General features: G+C 41.4%; 4 protein-coding genes across 5 annotated transcripts in view; 2 read left to right on the top strand and 2 right to left on the bottom strand.

Moving 5' to 3' along the window:
• The window catches only part of LOC136420583 (kelch-like protein 9), an 11,667-nt gene extending 7,645 nt beyond the window's left edge, over positions 1-4,022 (bottom strand). Inside the window, exons 1-2 of one of the 2 annotated variants that reach the window (XM_066407592.1) lie at positions 3,929-4,022; positions 1,685-1,750 (exon numbers count right to left, since the gene is read on the bottom strand). Coding sequence is in view for 1 of the 2 variants with exons in the window: in XM_066407591.1 (XP_066263688.1) it covers positions 1,685-1,750; positions 3,612-3,618 (73 nt within the window). In the remaining variant the exon portion in view is untranslated. Of the gene's footprint in view, positions 1-1,684; positions 1,751-3,611; positions 3,890-3,928 lie in introns of those variants that run through there. The other variant, XM_066407591.1, reaches the window with a different exon arrangement.
• LOC136420580 (kelch-like protein 13) overlaps positions 1-9,740 on the top strand; it is a 14,615-nt gene extending 4,875 nt beyond the window's left edge. The window contains exons 2-3 of the mRNA XM_066407588.1: positions 5,707-7,912; positions 8,143-9,740. Coding sequence (XP_066263685.1) covers positions 5,707-7,912; positions 8,143-8,465 — 2,529 coding nt within the window. The 3' untranslated portion in view covers positions 8,466-9,740. The remainder of the gene's footprint in view (positions 1-5,706; positions 7,913-8,142) is intronic.
• LOC136420586 (kelch-like protein 9) lies at positions 4,049-14,411 on the top strand. The gene is made up of 6 exons (XM_066407594.1): positions 4,049-4,203; positions 10,466-11,843; positions 11,952-12,047; positions 12,368-12,463; positions 12,797-13,340; positions 13,485-14,411. The coding sequence occupies exons 2-6, from the start codon at positions 10,522-10,524 to the stop codon at positions 13,641-13,643; spliced, it is 2,217 nt and encodes a 738-aa protein (XP_066263691.1). The 5' UTR covers positions 4,049-4,203; positions 10,466-10,521; the 3' UTR covers positions 13,644-14,411.
• On the bottom strand, positions 13,710-20,639 carry LOC136420634 (melatonin receptor type 1B-A-like). Its single transcript, XM_066407681.1, has 4 exons — positions 20,472-20,639; positions 18,697-18,783; positions 18,182-18,348; positions 13,710-16,473 (listed from the first exon to the last, which is right to left on the bottom strand). The coding sequence occupies exons 2-4, from the start codon at positions 18,698-18,700 to the stop codon at positions 15,655-15,657; spliced, it is 990 nt and encodes a 329-aa protein (XP_066263778.1). The 5' UTR covers positions 18,701-18,783; positions 20,472-20,639; the 3' UTR covers positions 13,710-15,654.

Below are 20,639 nucleotides of genomic sequence, written 5' to 3'. Positions count from 1 at the left end.
TCTAGCTCCTCTGACTGCTTCCCTGCCAAACAGGGTAGGACAAGTCCAAAAAAATTTGATTATCAAGGGCAAGGGAATTAGTGCCATTCGGCATCTGTCTCTGTAGCTATAGAGCCGGTATAACCACCCTTCGGCGTAATACATCAGCTAAGGCAAGCATATGTCTTACTGTACTGGCCCGAACAAGGAAGTGCAATTTTAGATGGGTATGGCTTTTCCACAGATAGATTATCTATACAGTGGCTAGATATTGGTCCACAAGTTTGACTATTCTGACCTACTGACTTAGAAACTTGTCGGATGCTCGTAAAACTTAAGTCAGTTCTGTCCTTCCAAAAAAGTTACATGACATGATCATCTAAAGAAAGTGTAAATTGAACAAGCTGGAAGAGTCCTATAACTCCTTGGTCTTGTAGATAAAACTTTGTTATTATTGACATGCTTTAAAGTGCTTTTTTTAAACTGAAAAATGAATTAAAGGATTTCCTTGCTGCAAGCAAAGATGCATAGAAATTTGTCATCTAAATTCCGGACCAGTGAAAAGTTGGTTTATAACTTCCTTGGTTTCGGGCAGTACTAGGTCTTTTATGAACTAATTCCCTATTGGTCCAGTGAAGTTTTCAAAACCTGACCAACCTTGCAAAATAGCCACTGGCACCTGTTGATGGAGGATCAACTGACATTTGAATGTTTGCCTAAGACAAATTCCAGAGTTCATAAGTTTGATTCCAGTTACTGTAATTTCTTGTTTCTTTCACTGTGAGTTTATGTGAGTTTATGTTCACTGTCACCTCTGTACCGTGAACTAACCATTACTGTAAAAAAAACCTGTTGTTGTTATTTATGGTTCCTTCACACATCCGTTCTGTAAATCACTTGCAGCCACCGTGAAGTTAAAGTTCCGTGAAAAGGTCCATTTTCCTTACACCGTGAAATATTGCTAGCGTGAAGATAAAGTGAATTACTGTGAGTACATGCAGCTTCTTAGAAATATTTGATATCCGAAATGATTATTGATGATTTAAGCAAACCGGAGCTAGAATAGGGTGGATACCAGGCTAGAGTTCCACTTCAAAGGATCATTAACTCATGCGAGGTATGCAAAACATTCCCTGGAAATTTACGAGTCAGCTGCTTGACACCTAAATCTATGCAAGAATCTCATACATGGCACTGTAACTGGGTCATTGCCCTTATCTACGAATGGACGTGTTGTGTCATTGAAAGTATGTCAGAAATTATTCTAAAAGGAACAATGAACGTAATGATACTACTACCAAGACTGTTCACAAAATGATCTTCAGTTATCGAAACTGTATGCCCAGATGCAGATTTCAACAGAAAGGCTCATTCTAGAAATTTTCCATTAAAAAAACGGAAAAAGATTTCTTTTAACATGTTTTAAGATAGTAACTTTTCTCAACCAAGAAGCTAAGTCTTACACTTTCGTCTCAAATCTACATGATATCAAAGCAAAAATAGCATCTCTAAAAGGTTTCAGTCATACAGAATACATTGCAATACATAACATGCAGTCAGCATCTATTTCTGATGGTTGAAACAACCATCAAAATCTGACCAAAAACATAGAGATATCTAGTTCTACTATATGTTAACAATGTGTTTTGTGTTAGCCCTTGAAAAGACAATGATATCCAAAACACATATTAAAAGCGAAACTTACCATCTTTCTCGTACGGGCGCACCCACCGTCCCAGGTAACTGTAGAACCGCCGGATACCACGGATGGCTGAAATCGACACAGTGGGCGGAGAAAATTAACGATCATCTGCATACGCCTCTGATTGCTTTTTATGGAATGCTATTTGTCATAGAGAGGAAACAAAGTGGAGTTATGTCTTTAAGTTAAACATCTGTTCCTGCAAGAGCTCACATGTGTGTGATACAAACGGTTGCTAGGCAACCATAGAAGCAAGGACTTTCTGTAGTTCTATACTTCTTGATAAAACAAGCTTTAAAAAGCAAGTGTTCGTATACCAACTAGAGGAAGTGTGTTTGATATGCACTTTTGGTACACTATATCTTAAGAAAACATGTTTATACAGATTGGTATTTGAATTGATTGAAAAGAAAGCTGCCAGAACTCAACTCATTACATATTCTCCCATCATAGTATCACCAATTTAGCCCTATCATCATTTTTCCTGTCATCTCAACAATTTATGTTACATTGGCAGCATAGAGCCATCTTTTTAATAGCTTTTATGACTGTGTCCTGGCACAGATCAGCGCTGTTTTTAGATATACAAATAAACATAAGAGTTTGGTGATGGTTCTAGAAACCTCCATGGACTAATAGCAAGATGGAGTCAATGGCACCTAACAAATTCAGAAAGGCAAGAGTTCACACTCACAGTATGTTTTTGTTTACGGTTGAAACAATAGAAATGCCTGATAGTGTTTGTGGGTATGAAAACTTTTTTAGATTTACAGTATTCCTTAAGGATGACATTCTGTAATAAGATGTTCAACTTTAGATCTATGAAATAAATCATGTCGTACTACATAAAATTTCAGTTGATCATTCCTCAAAAATTCCTCATGAATTCCATGTTAACAACTTATTTTTGTAAATACTAACTACTAACAAATACCACGACCTCATACCTTTACCAAATGATGTTAACCTTTTTAAGTGACATATAAAAATGTTTCTCATTTATTATGCAAATAAGGTCCTCATTTTCATAGATTATATCAGTAGATCATCTTCTATACCAAAATAGCACAGGTTGTTCAGAGTGTCTTATCTTAGCAAAGAGGGCTATTGTAGCATTTCCCCATAAATCATGCAAATGAGATCCTCATTTCCATGATTTATGTCTGAATTTACTTAACCTCCTTATGCTGTAAGAATGAAATTCCCACCATTTACCACTATGGAATAATTAGTATTTTCTCCTTAATCATGCAAATTAGGTATTCATTTGCATAATAGATATATATCACTATTTCCTACCTTCTCAGTTACACTTATCACATGTTTGAGAGTCCTATATAATGGAATGCAGCAGACTTCTAAGCTTTCCTCATTAATTATACAAATTGAAGCTCTTGATTAGTATAACTAGCATCATTTTTATCTAAATCATCACCTAAGCTATCAACTGTCACAAAATAAGTAAACATTACATGAGTATAAATTATAGTATAATTCTACTTTGGTAGAGCACCAGTAAGTCAACAGTTGGCATGATTTTGGACCTTTGCCTGAAACATTTTCGCAGCAATCCTATCTGTGTCCCATACAGGCACGCAGAGCCGATCAGAAAACGTGATCGCACACACAAATGGCGACACACACCCGAGCGCAATCATATTGCAATAAGTGGCTTGTCATCTTACAGCTAACAAGGCAAGCAACCTGACCAACCACAGCTCGTTATCAACATCGTTACCATGGCAACTGACACTATCATGTTGAAGAGAGCCAATTTGTCAAATCAATGATTCAAGGACAACAAAATATGTTGTGAAGAGCCTAATGCCAACAGTTAATTACTAAACATAACACAAGTAGGGAACATGCAAGTTCAACTAGTGAACTTGAACTTGAAGGTAAAACTAAAGGTTGTAACGGTCAAACACACCTGGCATGGTTGGGTTTTGCACCTGAGTCCCGTACGAGAAAAGGGAAGGAGGGAAGGAGGGGAGTGGAACACGCGCACACACACCGCTAACTGGCTTCTTCTACCGCTCTACTAATAAACATGGTGACGCTACTTTGACATTTTGATGACATATTGCTTAGCATAGCGCATTTTTCAGGAAATTCGATTCGGGGCTTTCAGACGCCTTGCGAGGCCCACCCATGCAGAAATATGCTGGGTTAAGCGAAGAGCAGCATACCACAAGATCATATTACAAGCTGTGCGTCCACAAATGACTAAATATAATCATAACTCACGTAAAGGATGACACACACTTCACCGAAACACCTGTTTTCATCCGTCAGGGAAAACCGGAAGTGACGCCAAGATGTTTCGGAAGTGACGTCAGGAAATACTTAACCTTTAACCTTGAACTGGCATTTACCCATGATGCACAGCGCCGGGAGGAAACAGGAAGTCATGACACCATTTTTATGAAGTTGTTGTCCTGTTTTTGGCCTAATTTTGGAGAGCTAAGTTTAGAACGTCCGACAACAGCAGGGGCTAGGGGCGTGTACATGTACTGACCAAGGTTAGAGCTCATTCTTTATGTAAATAATGTCTTAAGTTTCACATCATGACTCCAAGACTGTATATATTTTTACGTCAACGCTGCCTGATCATGAGCTAAGTTTGTCATGTCCCAACTTGAAATGACCTTCATGACTGATCTACAAATATAACATTTGATTTTGTTCTAAATATGTACATCATTTGGTCAGCTTGTGTTGAAAACAACATTCATTATATTATAGTTATATATGCAAGTATCAACTTTTTGTTCCTATAAAGGAAGTGAAAATGTATTATACAAACTAGAACCTAGCTAGGGGATAGGCCCGTATTTGGATAAAGCAATTCCTAAAGACAACTGTTAGAGACTGTGTCACTCATATTAGCAGACAGACTTGTTTTCCCCTGCATACTCACCCTATATATGTACTTGAACATGTCTGCTAAATATGGTAACATGACATCACCAAGTTCACAGCTTCACATATGATATGCTCTCTGTGCTACTGTGGTGCAAGAAGTATTATAAAGAGATCAGACAGAGCTAGGTGTATAAAGATAATTTTCAATTCATGATCAAAATGTATCCTATAGCCCTTAACGCTTTGATAGTCATTGCAACCATACAGTTGCAGAAACATTATTTGTACACTATGTGTACAAGCATTAACTATACCTCTGTTTATCCATGTACAAATGTATCTCTGTCAACTGTCATCTTTTTATACATTTGTATTTCACTCCTCTTTTTTACTTTATGGGAGGGAAATATGTTGTCCTTCTGCTGTTATTCTATTGTTGATAATTTGATAGGCTATAGACTTTAGCTTCTTTAACTGCTTTGTGCACATTGTCATTACACATAGATTCAGTGATATATCTACAATAGAATTACTACTATAAATGTTCTTCCCTCAGTATGTTTACAATGCTACCAACCTCTGGTTTAGACTTCTAGTGCTCACTTTCTAGGGTTTCTTTATTGTTGACTGTCCATATTTTGATTGACCTACAATTACAAAGTACATTTGTACACATGTTTCATGGTAGAATTACCGTAGAAACTACCAATTGTTGCTTTTGCACACAATAAATCAAAGTTAAAGCTGCCATCTTGCTTCTGTCATGATTACACAACACACCAACACACACACACACATATGCCTACACATATATGCACACACATACACATGCACATCACATACGCGCACATACACATGCATGCACACCCACACACACACATGCATTTGCACACACATGACACACACACAGGTGCACACACATACATAAGTACTCATACACACACACACAGGCATGCACGAGCTCATACACACACACACACTACCAGTCATACACACAACACATAAACACACACACATGAATGTCTTCTTTATTGTTGGGTTTAAGGCCCTGCTTTCTCCATTCCAAGCAACTGCGTCTCACAGAAAACTAGAACTTAACTCTCTCAAGAATGGTTTTTAGACTGATACCATCTAACACATGCATGCCCTGTGGATTCCAGGTAGCTATGGAACATGCAGAGGCAAGTGCTTCGCAGAGTGATGGCCATGCAGAACAACAAGCCAATCAGGGCACAGGAGACGAAGGGGCTTCTGCCCTGGGGCAGCAGGACTGTGAAATGGACCAATCACATGACAGTATAGCTTGCAATCAACCAATAGCTGCTCAAAATAATGTGACCAATCGTAATGAAGTAATGCCAACAGATGGAGGCAAAGGTAGCCAATCAGAGGGTAGTGATGCAGGAGCCTTAGCTGCGATGTTACAGGCTCATGCTGACATGCTATTGGCCAGTGCGTATGAGCTACGGGAAGATGGAGTGATGTGTGATGTTGTGCTTACTGCAGATGGCCAAACATTGCCTGCTCATAAACCCATCCTGATTTCAAGTAGTCTCTACTTCAAAGAAAAGCTAGAAAGTACAGATGCTAAAAGTATAGCAATTGATATCCTCCCATTCGACAAACTACAAGTGATGGTGGATCTTTTGTATGGTCGAGTTTTACCCAATACAAACCTATCAAACAGCGAAGTGTACAAAATGATAAAGAATCTGGGTATCCTCTGCGGGAATGGGATCACGACTCGGCGCGACTTTGGACGTTGCTTGCAGTTACACCATGCGGAACCACTGCTCCAAGGCTTAAGTGAACTCCGAGACAAAGAGAAGTACACAGACTTCACCATCAATACAGAATGCGGCAGCATCATGGTACACAAACTGGTTGTCGCCAGCTGTAGCGACTACTTCAAGGCCATGTTCACGTCCGGAATGAAAGAAGCCAGCATGGATCACATTGACCTCTCGGGTGTTAACGGGGAAGGGTTGAGGTCGTTGATTGACTTCATGTACACTGGAAAGATGGACCTATCTGGAGAGAAGGCTCTGCAACAGTTAGAAGTGGCTACCTACCTGCAGTCTGTATCTGCCATTGATCTCTGCTGCAATTCTTTCATCCAATCACTAAACCTACAGAACTGTATGGAAATGCAGCAGGTCGCCATGGAGTATTGTCTACCAAGGCTGGAAGCTGCGTTCTGTGAGTTAGTCGCGAGGAACTTCAAAGCGTTTTCTAGCTCTGCGGATTTCCTCAAGCTGACAGTGGGACAGATGGAAACCATCCTAGGCAGTAACTCTTTGCAGGTGGCTCACGAAGGCCTAGTCCTTTTCACCGCATGCAAATGGCTGCGTTATGAGAGCGAAGGTTCCCGCATGCGGCACGCTCTAAGACTGATGAAGAAGGTTCGATTCCCGATCATGAGTTACAGACAGTTGATGATTGCCGTGGAGGGACCTGCTCGAGTTATATTCAACGAAGTGCCAGATTGCTTGAGCCTCGCTGAAGCTGGGGTCAAGTTCAACGAGGAGATTTCCCGCCAGCCCCTGGTCAGGTCACCGGAAACAAGGATACGCTCCGACTTTAAGACTATCGTTGTCTTTGGCGGTTCTCAAGAAAGCGACCAAACTGCCAACATCTATTATCTATACCCACCAACGAAAGAATGGAAAAGCCTTGGGAAGATCCAACTGCCTCAGGAGATCAGCTACCACAGCTCAGCTGTCATGAATAATTTTGTCTACATCGCCGGAGGAGAGTCCAACGCTGTGATTGGGTACCATTCAGCCAAGCAGTCGGTGTGGCGGTTCATGCCCAACTGGCAGGATGGCAAACACGGCCGCTGGTATCGCGTCGAACCCATGCACGAGAAACGGACTGATTTTTACCTGGCGGCAACCAACAACCACCTGTACGCTATAGCAGGTAGGAACGGAAACCATGAGCTGTCGTCAGTCGAGGTGTACGATCCCGAAACAGACACGTGGGACTTTGGCGCGAGTCTGGACAATCCCGTGTACGGTCATGCTGGGGTGGTTCACGACGGGGTGATCTACATCTGCGGCGGCGGATCCATGAACGAGTACCGAGCCGACCTGTGGTGCATGGACCCCAGCACCATGCAGAGGTGGTCCCAGAAACCTTCCATGCGACGGCCTCGCGCCTTTCACCACATGTCGGCCTTCGGAGACTGCCTGTACGCCATGGGAGGGTACCAGAACTCTACGGGGGAAGACATTGTCTATTACATGCACTTTGCTGTCGTGGATGTCTTGGATGTTGAGTGCTACAACATTCGCACGGACCAGTGGACTTCAGTGCAATCTCTCGTAGCACCACAAACCGGAGGTGCCAGCATTGCATACAATGGTAAGTTCAAATTTTTCCTTTTTGGCAACACCACAGGGGCAAAGGCATTTTTTGCAAAGCCTCAGGGGTAGAGATATTTCTCGCAGTATACAATCACTCTGAAAATATTTAAGAATTAATGCTTTGAACTTGCTTTTTCTGTTGTTTTTTTTCTGTTTTTTTTGCCAGTTTGGCTGCAGGTGTGTGACAGATTGTAAACTTACAGCAAACTGGATGTTTGATTGTTTCAGGAGAGATCTACCTGCTTGGCGGATGGTCCTTCAGTGTCGAGCCTTACTGTACTCTCGCGGACGTCCACACGTACAACCCCGCGCACAACAGCTGGGAACGTTTTGCAGACCTCCCCGAGAAACTCGGCGGGTCCGGATGTTGCACCATCACCCTCCCACAATCCTTTGGGAGGTGCATGTGCCAGGAAGAGGAAGAAGAGTGTTACATCCACCCTCCAACCAATCACAAAGAAGCTGACGAAGATGACAGTGATGATGATGATAATGAAGGCCATCCCGACCAAGATAATGTTGAAGTGACAGAACAAGAAGTACTTGTATAATGCACCTGTAAGAAACTGTTAGAATTTTACTTTTGATGTTCACCAGTGGACTAGCTCCCTGCTGTAGTGATTGTGCAGCTGTGAGGCCCAAGGGCAATAGAAACAGAGATGGGCACTGCCATATACAGCATATGGTGTGGAAATTCAGCTTTGAGCATCAAAATCTTGAACTGACATGGAGCAAATAGTCTCAACATAATATGGTTTAGCAGAGTTCCCTTGTTCTTGTATTTTTCATTCCTACATGGATTTTTTTTGGGATAAAAGGGACTGATTTTCTTAAGAATTGTTCCTGGAAATATCACGCAGGACTTGTGGTGTCATGTTGAAAATGTGATGTATGAAAAGAAGATATTTCTGAAATCCTAATGTTTTTAAGTTTGGTCTATAATTTGTGTTGTACATTTTTATTTCACTAACTTAAGTTTGATTGTTGTTCAATGTTGCAGTTACTAGAAATTCTAAGTTCTTGATAACATAAGTCAATAAGTAACATGAAATTATCAGGAATATACAAGAGGGGATAGGAGCAGTATTTTACATATTGAATATCAACAAAAAAGCAAGAATGCTGCATATGAAAATTACTGAAAATATGCATGTTATAACTAGGCTTAATATAAACAAGTAACAATTGTATAACATGCAAGGTTTGTATGAAAACATTGAAAATTTATACTATTCACCAAAGAATAGTACCAGTGAAATTCTCTCTTTTGACAATTCTGCAAATAGCTGTGTGAAGAAGAATGATGTTTTTAAATGCTAAAATTGAGCTCGACAAACATAGATAAATAAAGCAAGGAAGCTGTAAATGTTTACTTAATATCAAAAATGTGTGAAACAAATTGTCAATTTTACCCCAATCGCTGCCTGCAGTATGGAGTCTGGTGCAAGAGGGAGCTGCTATTTCACAAGCCTTGTTTTACAATACCACTGCTGTGATGCAACTTACCGAACCACATGTTCATAGTTCATGTAACCTGCGTATATTGCGCTGTCATAACTTCTAAAGGAAGATATTTATTATGCACCATTTTCTCTAATATCTAGTTTGACACAACAATGTAGGACATTATTAGTTTGCGTTATCGTGGTTGTACCTACATTTGACAGTCTATGTCTTCTAGATGTAAATGGTAAGCTAATACAAAACTTAAAACTCAAGATGATTTCTAAGTATGATGATCCTTTTTTTATTACAGATGTATTGAAATTTCCTATTTGACTTGGAATTCTTTGCAGTACTCTAACAATAAAAGTCATGTGGTGAAATCTTTGTAGGTGTTGATATCATTTAGTGCAAAAAATATCAATAGATTTTGAACAAGCAAACATTTTTTTGGCTTGTTGGAGCATACATATCATGCAGATTAAAGCCTCTTGTTGTATGCTGTTACAAATAGATGTTTATGATACATGTATGTGAAATACGAGGATTTTTTGTTGACATTTTAGTTGTGCAAACATATTGCCAAAACTTCTAGAATTGTCAGTCGAACCTTTTAGTTATGAAAATCCACGTCTCCGTATGTCTGTAACAAGCTTAAAGGAAACCAAATGATAGCAGGGCCCGAAAATCGGATTTTGAAAGTCAATTTATTTAGTCATTTCTATACATGATTAGTTCAAACAACATTATCACAATGTAGAGCAACGTCCATTATTATTATGCAGAAATATGACGTTGTGATGTGAGAACTCACTGAACATCGTGGCCAGAGTTTTTGTAGGCTCATTAATCTAAGGGGGTCATCATACAGCACGATTTTGCGCGGTTTTAAAATGCTCACAGTATGAAGTTCTTACGCAAATGTGCTCAACAATGTTAGTAAATGTCATTACCATAAAGATTTCAGTATTCTTCTTCTATTTCCATTTTTTGGGCCCTATTATATTACTTTGGTTACCTTTAAGGAACAACAGTTCAAAGCTACAGATATTGTTCTGATAGTTCTCTTGTATATTTTGTTGTCCCCTTCCTCTGTTATCCCTCTCAGATTCTGTCGAACACGTAGAATGAAGTTTGAAAAGCCGACACCAGAAGCCAAAGACAATGGCGTATCTTCCATTATATTCACGAGGCAAACTGTTCTCATCGTTGCAGCATCCACAAGATGTACTGAACACTCTCCATGCTCTATGGGAAGAGGAACTACTATGTGATGTTATACTTCACGCAGGAGATCGTGAAAGAACAGTACACGCGCACAAAGCCGTTCTCGCTGCTTGCAGTAGTTTCTTCCGAGAACTTTTTTCCACGCCAGACGCTAAAGAACGTAACCCAATGACATGTACATTCGAAGATGTCTGCCACGAAGTTCTGGAGACAACTGTAGAATACATGTATACAGGTCACATACAGATCACACGAAATACTTCGTATGAAATACACGAGTTGGCCACTTTCTTTGACTTGAAACCAATTATTGCGTTTTGTGAGAATTTGCCGAGACGGTTCTATCATCCCAAAGAATTCACGTGTTGGACACATCACTTGGACTTGCTGGAAGGGTTGTATGTGATGCGGAGGGATAGCATCTGCTGTGATGCGGTAGTGGTGTCGGAGCGCGTCAAATTACCGGCACATAAAATAGTGCTGGCTGCGGCATCGGACTATTTCCACGCCATGTTTGCTTCTGGGATGCGTGAAACGCACGATAAACAGATCTGGCTGCGCGAAATGGAACCTGCGGTGCTAAAAGACATAATAGACTTTGTGTACTCTTCGTGCATTCCGCTAGAAGTGCAAAACATTCAAGATATCATAAACGTAGCACACGTTCTTCAATGCAAGGGAGTCGTTGATGTGTGCTGTCATTTTCTCTCAGAAAACATCGACATCGAAAACTGTGCAGACATTGACGAACTTGCCCAATTTTACGGCGTGAAGGAACTAGAAGATGTGGTCAACGACTTCATCTTGCGAAACTTTCAAACGATGTTAGACTCAGAATACTTTGCAGAGTTGCCCGCTGGAAGGGTTGCAAAACTCCTCGATTGCAACGCTTTGCAAGTGAGTTCTGAGGAGGAAGTTTTTGACGTCGTACGCTGGTGGATCTCCCGAAGTCCCGAAAGAAAAGAGTTTGGAAGGATGCTGCTTGAAAAAGTCCGATTGACATTGATTCGTCGAAGAGATTTAGATGACACGATGAAATGGTTCGTGGAGGACATGGACTGCAAAGACTTGTGGGAAGACATGAAGAAGTATGACGAGGAAATTCATTCGCAGCCGCTGATTCAGGAAAGAAAAACTGAAGTACGGTCGGAATTTACGACTGTGGTGGCTTTCGGGGGGAGAGAGTCACACTTGGAACAGCTGTCAGAGGACGTCTACTTTCTGAACCCATACCTGGGAGACTGGCAACTGTTGACAAGGTTTGTATATTCTGTTGATCTCTCTCTTTTTAGGTTATCTTTGGAACCTTTTACGCTTTGGCTGTTGAAAGAATGACAATAATGGGAGTTTTCTCATACTTTCATTAGGATGCCGGAAACGCTCACTCATCAAAGCGCAGCCGTTCTGAATAATTTTGTGTACCTAGTTGGCGGAGAAAGAGAGACACCCGGCGATCCTTATAGGTAAGACACCTGGTGATTCCTACGGGTAGCATATTTTGCATTTTACAACATGTGCCTGTATGCATTTTTGGCGAGGCCTCAGGAGCGGAGTCGTTATTGTAATACTGCGATTGAGTTGCCAAGTATTCTAAAAGCCCCCCCCCCCCCAGGCAATTAGCTTTTGGCAACATCTTGTGGGAATGGCCTTTGCATATAGCGCGGGGCAGCTCTTATCCTTGAGGCACAGAATAGGTGGTAGTCTGTACACATTATTACAATTTTTTTACGATATTTCAAATAAGCTTTTTGTGCTTAAAATTTTGTTGCTGCGACTTTTCCAGGGCCCCGATTTATGTTGGTTCGGTGGGCTGGCGGTCCTGGCGGTACGACCCGAGACAGGACGAGTGGCTCCCCGTCTCCAGGATGAACACGTCACGGTAAACCTGCAGGGCTGTAGCCCTGTCAATCACGGCGTCGTCATGGCAACAATTGCTGCCCGCCATGTTGATGTTCATTTGCATGTCAGTGAAACTAAGCTCAAGCAAACCTCCTTGAGCGAACACAACGTATTTATGTTTTATCGTTTTAATTTGTATCAAAAAGCACAGTGATCGAAACGTGTGATTACGTCCCATGGAGTTTCCTGATTGCACACTCCACATTTATTGTAACATACAAATTGCCTGACATTTGAGCACTAGTGTATTGACACTTGGAGGGTTAACGTTGTAGTATTGTTCTTTGATGTAGATTTTCATAACTCTTTGTAGGGCCGACTTTAGCCTTATTGCTATGGGGAACCAACTGTATGCCGCTGGCGGGAAGAACAACATCGGGCCCCTGTTCACAGTGGAGTGTTTCACGCCAGAGAAAAACCACTGGGAGTACGTCACTCCACTGCGGGAAACCCGGCACGGCCACGCGGCGGTCAGCCTCAACGACCGGCTCTACCTCACCGGCGGCTTCGGGAGAGACGCCTGTACCAAGCCGACCATGTGGTCTTACAGCCCCCGCCAAAGTCCCGGTCGAAATAGATGGATTTCATGCACCCCCATGCGGACGTCGCGTGCGCTGCATCAGATGTGCGTCATGAAAGAGAAAATCTTCGTGGCTGGCGGGGTGGAGATAGTGTCTTCTACTGTGCACAGCAACGCCTTATCGGTGGAATTTTACGACCAGACCGCGGAGACGTGGACAGAGGTGGAGCACATGATACGGCCGCAAGGGGGCGCAGGGGTGGCAGTCCTTGGGACAAAAATCTACCTTGTGGGCGGGTCCTCCTGGTGTAAAACCCGATGCAGCTCTATTGACAAGGTAACATTTCGTTTATGCAGATGCTGGAATATCAATATTTTAGATGGTAACATTTTTATTCATTGATTGATTGATAGATAGATCGATTGATTGATTGATTGATTGATTGATTTGTGGATTGAAGGAACTTTTCTCTGATTCCAGGTTCAGATCTACAGCTATCTGACGGGCAGGTGGTCCAAGGGGCCCTGTCTGCCAAACGACAGCATGGGAGTTTCCTGCTGCGTGCTCACACTTCCCCAAGACGCCCCCTGTCGGAATACTAAGGAATATGCAGTTATATCTGTTCCTGGCGAGGAGTAGCAGCGATGAATGGTACATGCATGATGAGAAACGAAATTGTCTCAAAAAAGTCTCAAACGTGTCGGGTACTTTTACCATCATTTTAATGCCTCGTTGTTTATACCGATGATAGTACTTCATTTCTCAACAGTTAAACAAGGAAACAATGTATGACAAAAGCAACAATTATAAGAGCATACTGCAATTTACAGAAAGAAAAACTAATAACTAGGTTACAATATGAGAAAACACTGATAAGAAACTAAGTAAGTACATGTAAGTATGACGCTAAGTACAGTTTTTCAAATAACCTTACTTTTCATGAAAGGAGAAAGCATATAATCACATTCACATGACAGAATGCATTTTCTTTTCTTTTTTTTTAAAGCATTTTTCACTTTTTTTCATAGATTTATTGAAAATATACAAAAGCCATTTACTATCAGCTACCCATACTGCCCCACGTCTTCCAGCATGCAATAAGATCCTTTTTTGTCTTTCTTTCGTCACTGCATAAAACGTCCATGATCAGAGGGGTCTGTAAAAGACTACGTCTACACAGTAATATAATTCTGTACATATCTGTGCGAAATGGGCAAAACCTTGTGTTCTGTTACACCAATGACCGAGAACAGTTGATAAGGCAACATTGCATTAACAAACCCGTCTTAAACCACAGGCCCTCTTATGTACACCACAATATACATATACAATATCAGGACACAAAGTATAACTTTTATGTACATGGAATGTCTTACAGTCTGGTCTGCAATATAAGTTTCTTTTCCATTTTTTCTCTCTTTTATTATTACCTCCATGAAAAATTGAGGTTATTGCTTTGGTCTCTCTCATTCTCTCTCTCTCCGTGTGTGTCTGTGTGTGTGTGTGTGTGCGCGTCTGTGCTTTCGGATATTTGTGGTCACCGTAGGTTTGGATTCCCTAGCAGCTTGTTCTGGAACTGAAGGGGCGTTTCTGTTGAAATCTTGCAAAGTGAATAACTGATGAAAGGACAGATTTCCATGATTTCAGGCATACAGGTAGCTTACAGATGTTCATCATTAGTATAGAGGATTCTATCACGCGCTTCAATCATGTTGCGTCGTGTGTTGTGTTGTTATCTCCATGAAAAATTGAGGAAAAATTGAGATTTTTTCATGGAGATATTGTTTTGAGTGTGTTTTCGTGTGTGTTTGTGTGTGTGTCCAAATGCTTGAAGTCAGCAAAACTGAAGAGAGTCTGGATGGATTGTAATGATATTTGATATGTGGGTAGGTGTTGGAAGAACAATGGTCAAGGTCGATTTTGGGCCCCCTGGTATGTGACACTGGCACTGCATTGGCGTTTTTGTCAACATCTTCCAAGCTAGGAGAATAACTGAAGAAAGGAACGACAGATTTCCGTGTTATTTGATATGCAGGTAGCTTGGACAGAGATGTACACAATGAAGTGCAAATTGTGCAAATTGGAACTGAATGCGCATAAGTAATGAGGGAAATCTATATTTCCATTCTAGGCATGCTGTGGCAGATCACACCTGTTAGTAGCGAAACTGGATCAAATATTCCCCAGGGGCCCAACAGCTGGTGGTCAAACCACAAAGAGATATACAACCAAACCTGTATACTTGTTTTTGATATGTGGATAGCTTAAGTGTTACTTGATATGATGAAATGGTAATAATACAAATCAGAATTTAATTTGCATATATAAGGCAATCCTTATATGAATAAGGAAATTCTATGAACCCACTCTATGCAAGACAGTTAAAAAATGCAACATATGTAACAAAAGGACATTGATAGATAAAAGTTATGCAAATGAAGGCCTAATTTGCATAATTAATGAGAAAATACTGTAATTCCATATTGGTAGATAAGTGGAATTTCATACTTGTGGCATTTGAAAGTTATGTGACGGTGAACATAGTTGAATATAGATTATGCAAATGTGGGCCTAATTTGCATACTATATATTTCATGGAGATTTGAGGTCGCCGAACTCTTGTTTCTGTGTGTAAGAGTTGGATCATGAGTTAGTTCACACCAGCTCCTGCCTGGAACGGCAGCTGCCGCCTGCACCTGATAATGGCCTTGAAAGCACGTCTGAACACAGGCAGCTTCCAAGCGTACACAAACGGGTTCATGACATGGTTCAAGCAATACATCCCAATCAGCGCAAACGCCACTTCACTGGGCAGGAAGGGGTAGTGACTGTCGATGCTGTGCAATAGGACAAACGGGGCAGAAGTGCTTGTAAAGACGAAGAAAATGATGAACATGTGTTTGGTCTGTTTGATCACCCTGCTCGAGATGTATTGCTCGCGGTTCGCTAGGTTTAGATTCGCTTCGGCCATCGTCACCACAGAATCCTTCACGAAGAAGTAGATCCTGAGATATATCCCAGCAACAAGGCAGAACACAAGCAGGTAGGACACTGCGAAGATGTTAGACTCGTAGTGTGCATTGTAGGGATTGTCGTCTGTCATGCCACACTTTCGGTGCTTTCCCCACCCGAATTCGCCGTAGCCTAGAAACCCAGGCGCTACCAGCAACCCACTCACAACCCAGGACAACAGGACCCATAGCAACGACTTGAAAGGACTAAACAGCTTCTGATATGTGGTTGGACATTTGGTGATGTGTGTGTATCTGTTGAAGGCGATCAACAGCACAGAAAAGAGGGATACATAGATACTGAAGAACAATGCAGCGCCAAGTACGGGGCACATGGCTTCTCCGAGAGACGGGGCACCGATGATCATGGATGCTATCCCTGTTGGGTACTGGAGACCCGTGATCAGGATGTCACTGACGCCGATGCTCACGATGAATGCATGAGCAGAAGTTCTCACCTGTGGAAATCAAAATCCTCATTTTATTATGCACAAAATGTCCAACAGGATTATCCTCAAAGGTGTGTAAAATTGGAATCAAAACGCCACCTTGGAGATGAAGAACAGAAGATGTATATTTTTTAAGCAAAAATGACTGGTTCTACTGCACACCGCTAGGTGGCGCTGCAGTGGGAAGAATGCGGTCCCAAACATGCATGACTGAGCTCCCCCCCCCCCTCCCACACACACACTCACTCACTACAGAACCAGTACAGTCAGCCAGAGGGTAACTAGTAGCCTCTACCTGACTTCAGACGTGGCTGGAAAGACTAGAAATCGGTCAGCGTCGACGTGGCCAACTGTATCTATCGGCTGGCCAACTGCTCTAATTCTACTCTTTCCAGCCACGTCTGGAGCCTGGTAGAGGCTATGTGGTCGTGTGTAATGAACAATGAGTCTTACTGACATGCACAGAAAAAATATCTACGGCTTTTTCAAATACTGCGATGCACTTCCATGTACTGTCTAACCTTCATTGACGTACTGTGACGCACTGCTTTATACCTGAACTACTTATTGTATACATGGCAAGAAATCGGACATAGAAGAACAAGGCACATTTTAGAATCTTACATAAAATCTTACATCGAATAGAATTGTACCCAAGGGGATTCATCGTTTTGTGTCGCTACTTGGATAGGTTAAGGTTATGCAACCTTTTTTTCTTAACCATCAATTGTAGATTGCTCACTAGGCTCTGCTTTTATATCATCAGCAAGCAGGCTCCTGGGAAAAGCGAAGGCTTGGCTTTTTTTTTCAAATCATACATCTTACGGTAACGGGTTCTTGGTTTTTTCCAAATATTACATCTCAAAGACACAGGTCATTTACTACTTTGGTAAATTGACAAAAGGTGGTGGCAATCTTTGATTAACTGGGCTCTACTTCTTACTCATGAGCATGCAGTGTCCTTGTTTTTTTTTTTGTCGGGAGACAGCGTGCTTTTAAGTTTGTCACAACCTTATCTCAATTTATCATGGTGGTTAATGACCCGTGTCTGTAAGATGCAAGATGTAAGATTTGGAGAAAGCCCCCGATTTTTTTTTAGGAGACGGGGTGTTGATACGTTCGTCACAACCTTCTGTCAATTTATCATGGTGGTTAATGACTCGTGTCTGCAAGATGTAAGATGTAAGATTTGGAGAAAGCCCCCGATATTTTTCAGGAGACGGGGTGTTAGTAAGTTTGTCACAACCTTCTGTCAATCTATCATGGTGGTTAATGACCCGTGTCAGTAAGATGTAAGACTTGGAGAAAGCCCCCGATATTTTTCAGGAGACGGGGTGTTAATAAGTTTGTCACAACCTTCTGTCAATGTATCTTCAAGTTGGTGGTTAATGACTCGTGTCTGTGAGATGTAAGTCTTCGTTTGTGTTTCTGATGAATCCCTTTGGGTGCAGTATCAGTTCTTGTCAACCTGGCTGCATAGCTGTGGCTTTACTTGTTGTTGTTACAAACATCACTGAAGTTGGAAAATGTAAGATTCCCTGTAAGATTCCTAAATGAGCCCTGTTTCTTGATGTCCGATATTACGCCACTACTGATTTATTGGGACGGAGGTCGCGAATAATTACTGTGTTCTGCGACCTTAACAGACGTACCGGCGCAACTGACGACGTATGAAAGGCCTGTATATGTATCTGAAAATGAAGCCAGCTTGCTGTACCTGTCTGTACATGCAGAAGGCCAGGATCACCAGTCCGTTGCCGAGTGTCCCCACAATGCTGTAGATGCCCAGTACAATAGAGCTGATCACCATCACTTGCAGCGGCACAGCTTCGCTCTCAGAGTCAGATTGGACCAGGCTCATGGACACGGTAGCCGACGAGTTGCCTAATACAATACAAAAACGAGTTTCATTTGCAATTTTTTATACAATTTGTGGCCGAGAGCTAGTTGCAATATAAAACAATGTATTGAAAACGTATACAATACAGAGCAATATAACTGGTGACAAGTGGAACAAGTGACTATATATCATTCTCACCCCTCCTCTCAACATTCTTTCAGACTTCTGCTTTAAAATCACCACACCCTACGAGTGTGACACACTTCTCTTCCCCTCACCATACTGGAAACCCTCAAACAGTTTTGGAGGGACTATTTGACAGGGGCAGAAATTTGGCTTGACACCGGAATATGCTCTATTTGGGGTGTAGGTCAGAGAGTGCTTTAACCTACCCATTGTGGAGTTGTCAATGTTGAACGAGTCCTCTTCCTCAGCAAAGACACGTTCCGGCAAATCTGTTGTCGAATTCCAAGGTGCTCCTAAAATGTGATAGCGAGATCAGAGGATTTATTATCTAACACAAGTATGATTTTCACGGAGGTATTGGTTTCCGTGAGTCTTTTTGTCTGTTGGCATATTTGGCTGTGTCAGTAGTTATTTCCATATCATATAAGAATATGCTAGGCACCTCTCACCGAGTTGTTTCTATGGCACATATTTTTAGCAGTAGTTGAAACAGTATGCATAGCAATTTCTAATTATTTTCAAGAATAATAATTTCACACAATATATGTTTATAGACAAGCCCATCAATAGAAATAGATATTACTCAATACAATTTTGTTTGAATAAACAATGACACAACATAAAACAATTTACAAAGACTCTAAATACCTCACAGAGATATAAGGTCTCTGAACTATAGCAAACATTTTTATCTCCCTGAGAGACAAGACACTGAGTAGGCCACAGTTAATGTTAAGAAAATCATATTTTCATTTCACGAAAATGAATTTATGCCTACCTTTTCAGCCGTTATTGTGATCAATAAAGAACCCATAATCACTCCACACAGAGTATTTCTTGGAGGGAATACCAGCAAGTTTTATTGACTGGCATGTAAACAGAAAAAACACAACAACAAGGCGAGACCATACTCGTCTCTATACGCGAAAAACTACGATAAAGTTGTCAGAATCCTGACAAACGAGATATAGATATATCGAGAATTTGAAATAGCGACCCGCTACCAAAACGTAACCGCTGGTCTGTCCGCACATGTGCCTTGCTGGATGCTGATTGGTTGGTTCGAGAACTTGATCCCTGTGTGTTCGCTAGGCCAAGCCAAATTATACCAGCCGCCTCGTCCGGCCTAAATTTCTATTTTCACCGAATTCTGTGTTGATTAGTAAGACACGACTATATAACCTTTCTGTATCACTTTGTCCAACATGTAGTTTCAATCATACCCGTATAAGTATTCACCTATATTCTTGTAACATTATCTACTACATGTACATATACCTTAATGTCCAGATAACTACAACTCATACTTTAAGATTTAAACAACTGCAACTTTCAGATTTTCAACTTGAAAGCTTTTCCTGCATAATGTCCCTGTGCTAGTCTGACAGGTGCGTGGGTTAGTTTGACGTCAACGCTTGCTTGTGCTGAATTAACGAGTCATGATTTCTCTAAGGTCATCTAAGAAAGGGCAATCCATGGTGGAAACGTCCCAACACACCATGCATGTTATTTTAGTCTCTACGCTGGTTAATTAACAATTTGCCTGGGGAGTTTTGCTACCAAAGGGCGCGTAGGAGGGGGGTGTAACATTACCAGGCCAATTATTCATTTTTTTACCGAATTCAACTATCCTTACCACCGCAGGAAGGCCTGATGGAGGCCAATTTAGTACCCGACATGTCCTGTCATGTGCTATGTCTAACAAATGTGACTGAATCTGCCACTGGAGGCATAAAGGGCAGTAAGTAAGTAAGTAAGTATTATTAACGTTAACAATAAAGTACATTTTGTGTGCTTGCAATTACCGGTTTTCTACATAGAAATCATGACTACATGGATACGTCGTATTCTCCTAAATCACGCATTACAACTGTGTTATAAAGCAGACTTTACTTCTAGTTTGGTAGAAAAAAACACCAAGTAGCTACTCCATGTAGCAACAAACAAGCAACATATTGCTACAAGATAAACATTCTCTTACCAAGACCTTCATGGTACGTATCGTCAGGCGAGCCAGAGGTGTGGTCATTCTTGTGTTGTTGACTTGCTGTAGGAGCGATGACCACTGGTCTGGCTTCCAACAGGGGTAGAACGGTCACTGAAAGAATGCCATAGCGACGTTTGAATCCATTCTGTTGCTATAGCTGGA

This window comes from Branchiostoma lanceolatum, chromosome 15 (genome assembly GCF_035083965.1).
Source record: "Branchiostoma lanceolatum isolate klBraLanc5 chromosome 15, klBraLanc5.hap2, whole genome shotgun sequence".
Taxonomy (NCBI): domain Eukaryota; kingdom Metazoa; phylum Chordata; class Leptocardii; order Amphioxiformes; family Branchiostomatidae; genus Branchiostoma; species Branchiostoma lanceolatum.
Note: the sequence above shows the minus strand (reverse complement) of the source record. Positions and strands in the feature narration are given on the sequence as shown.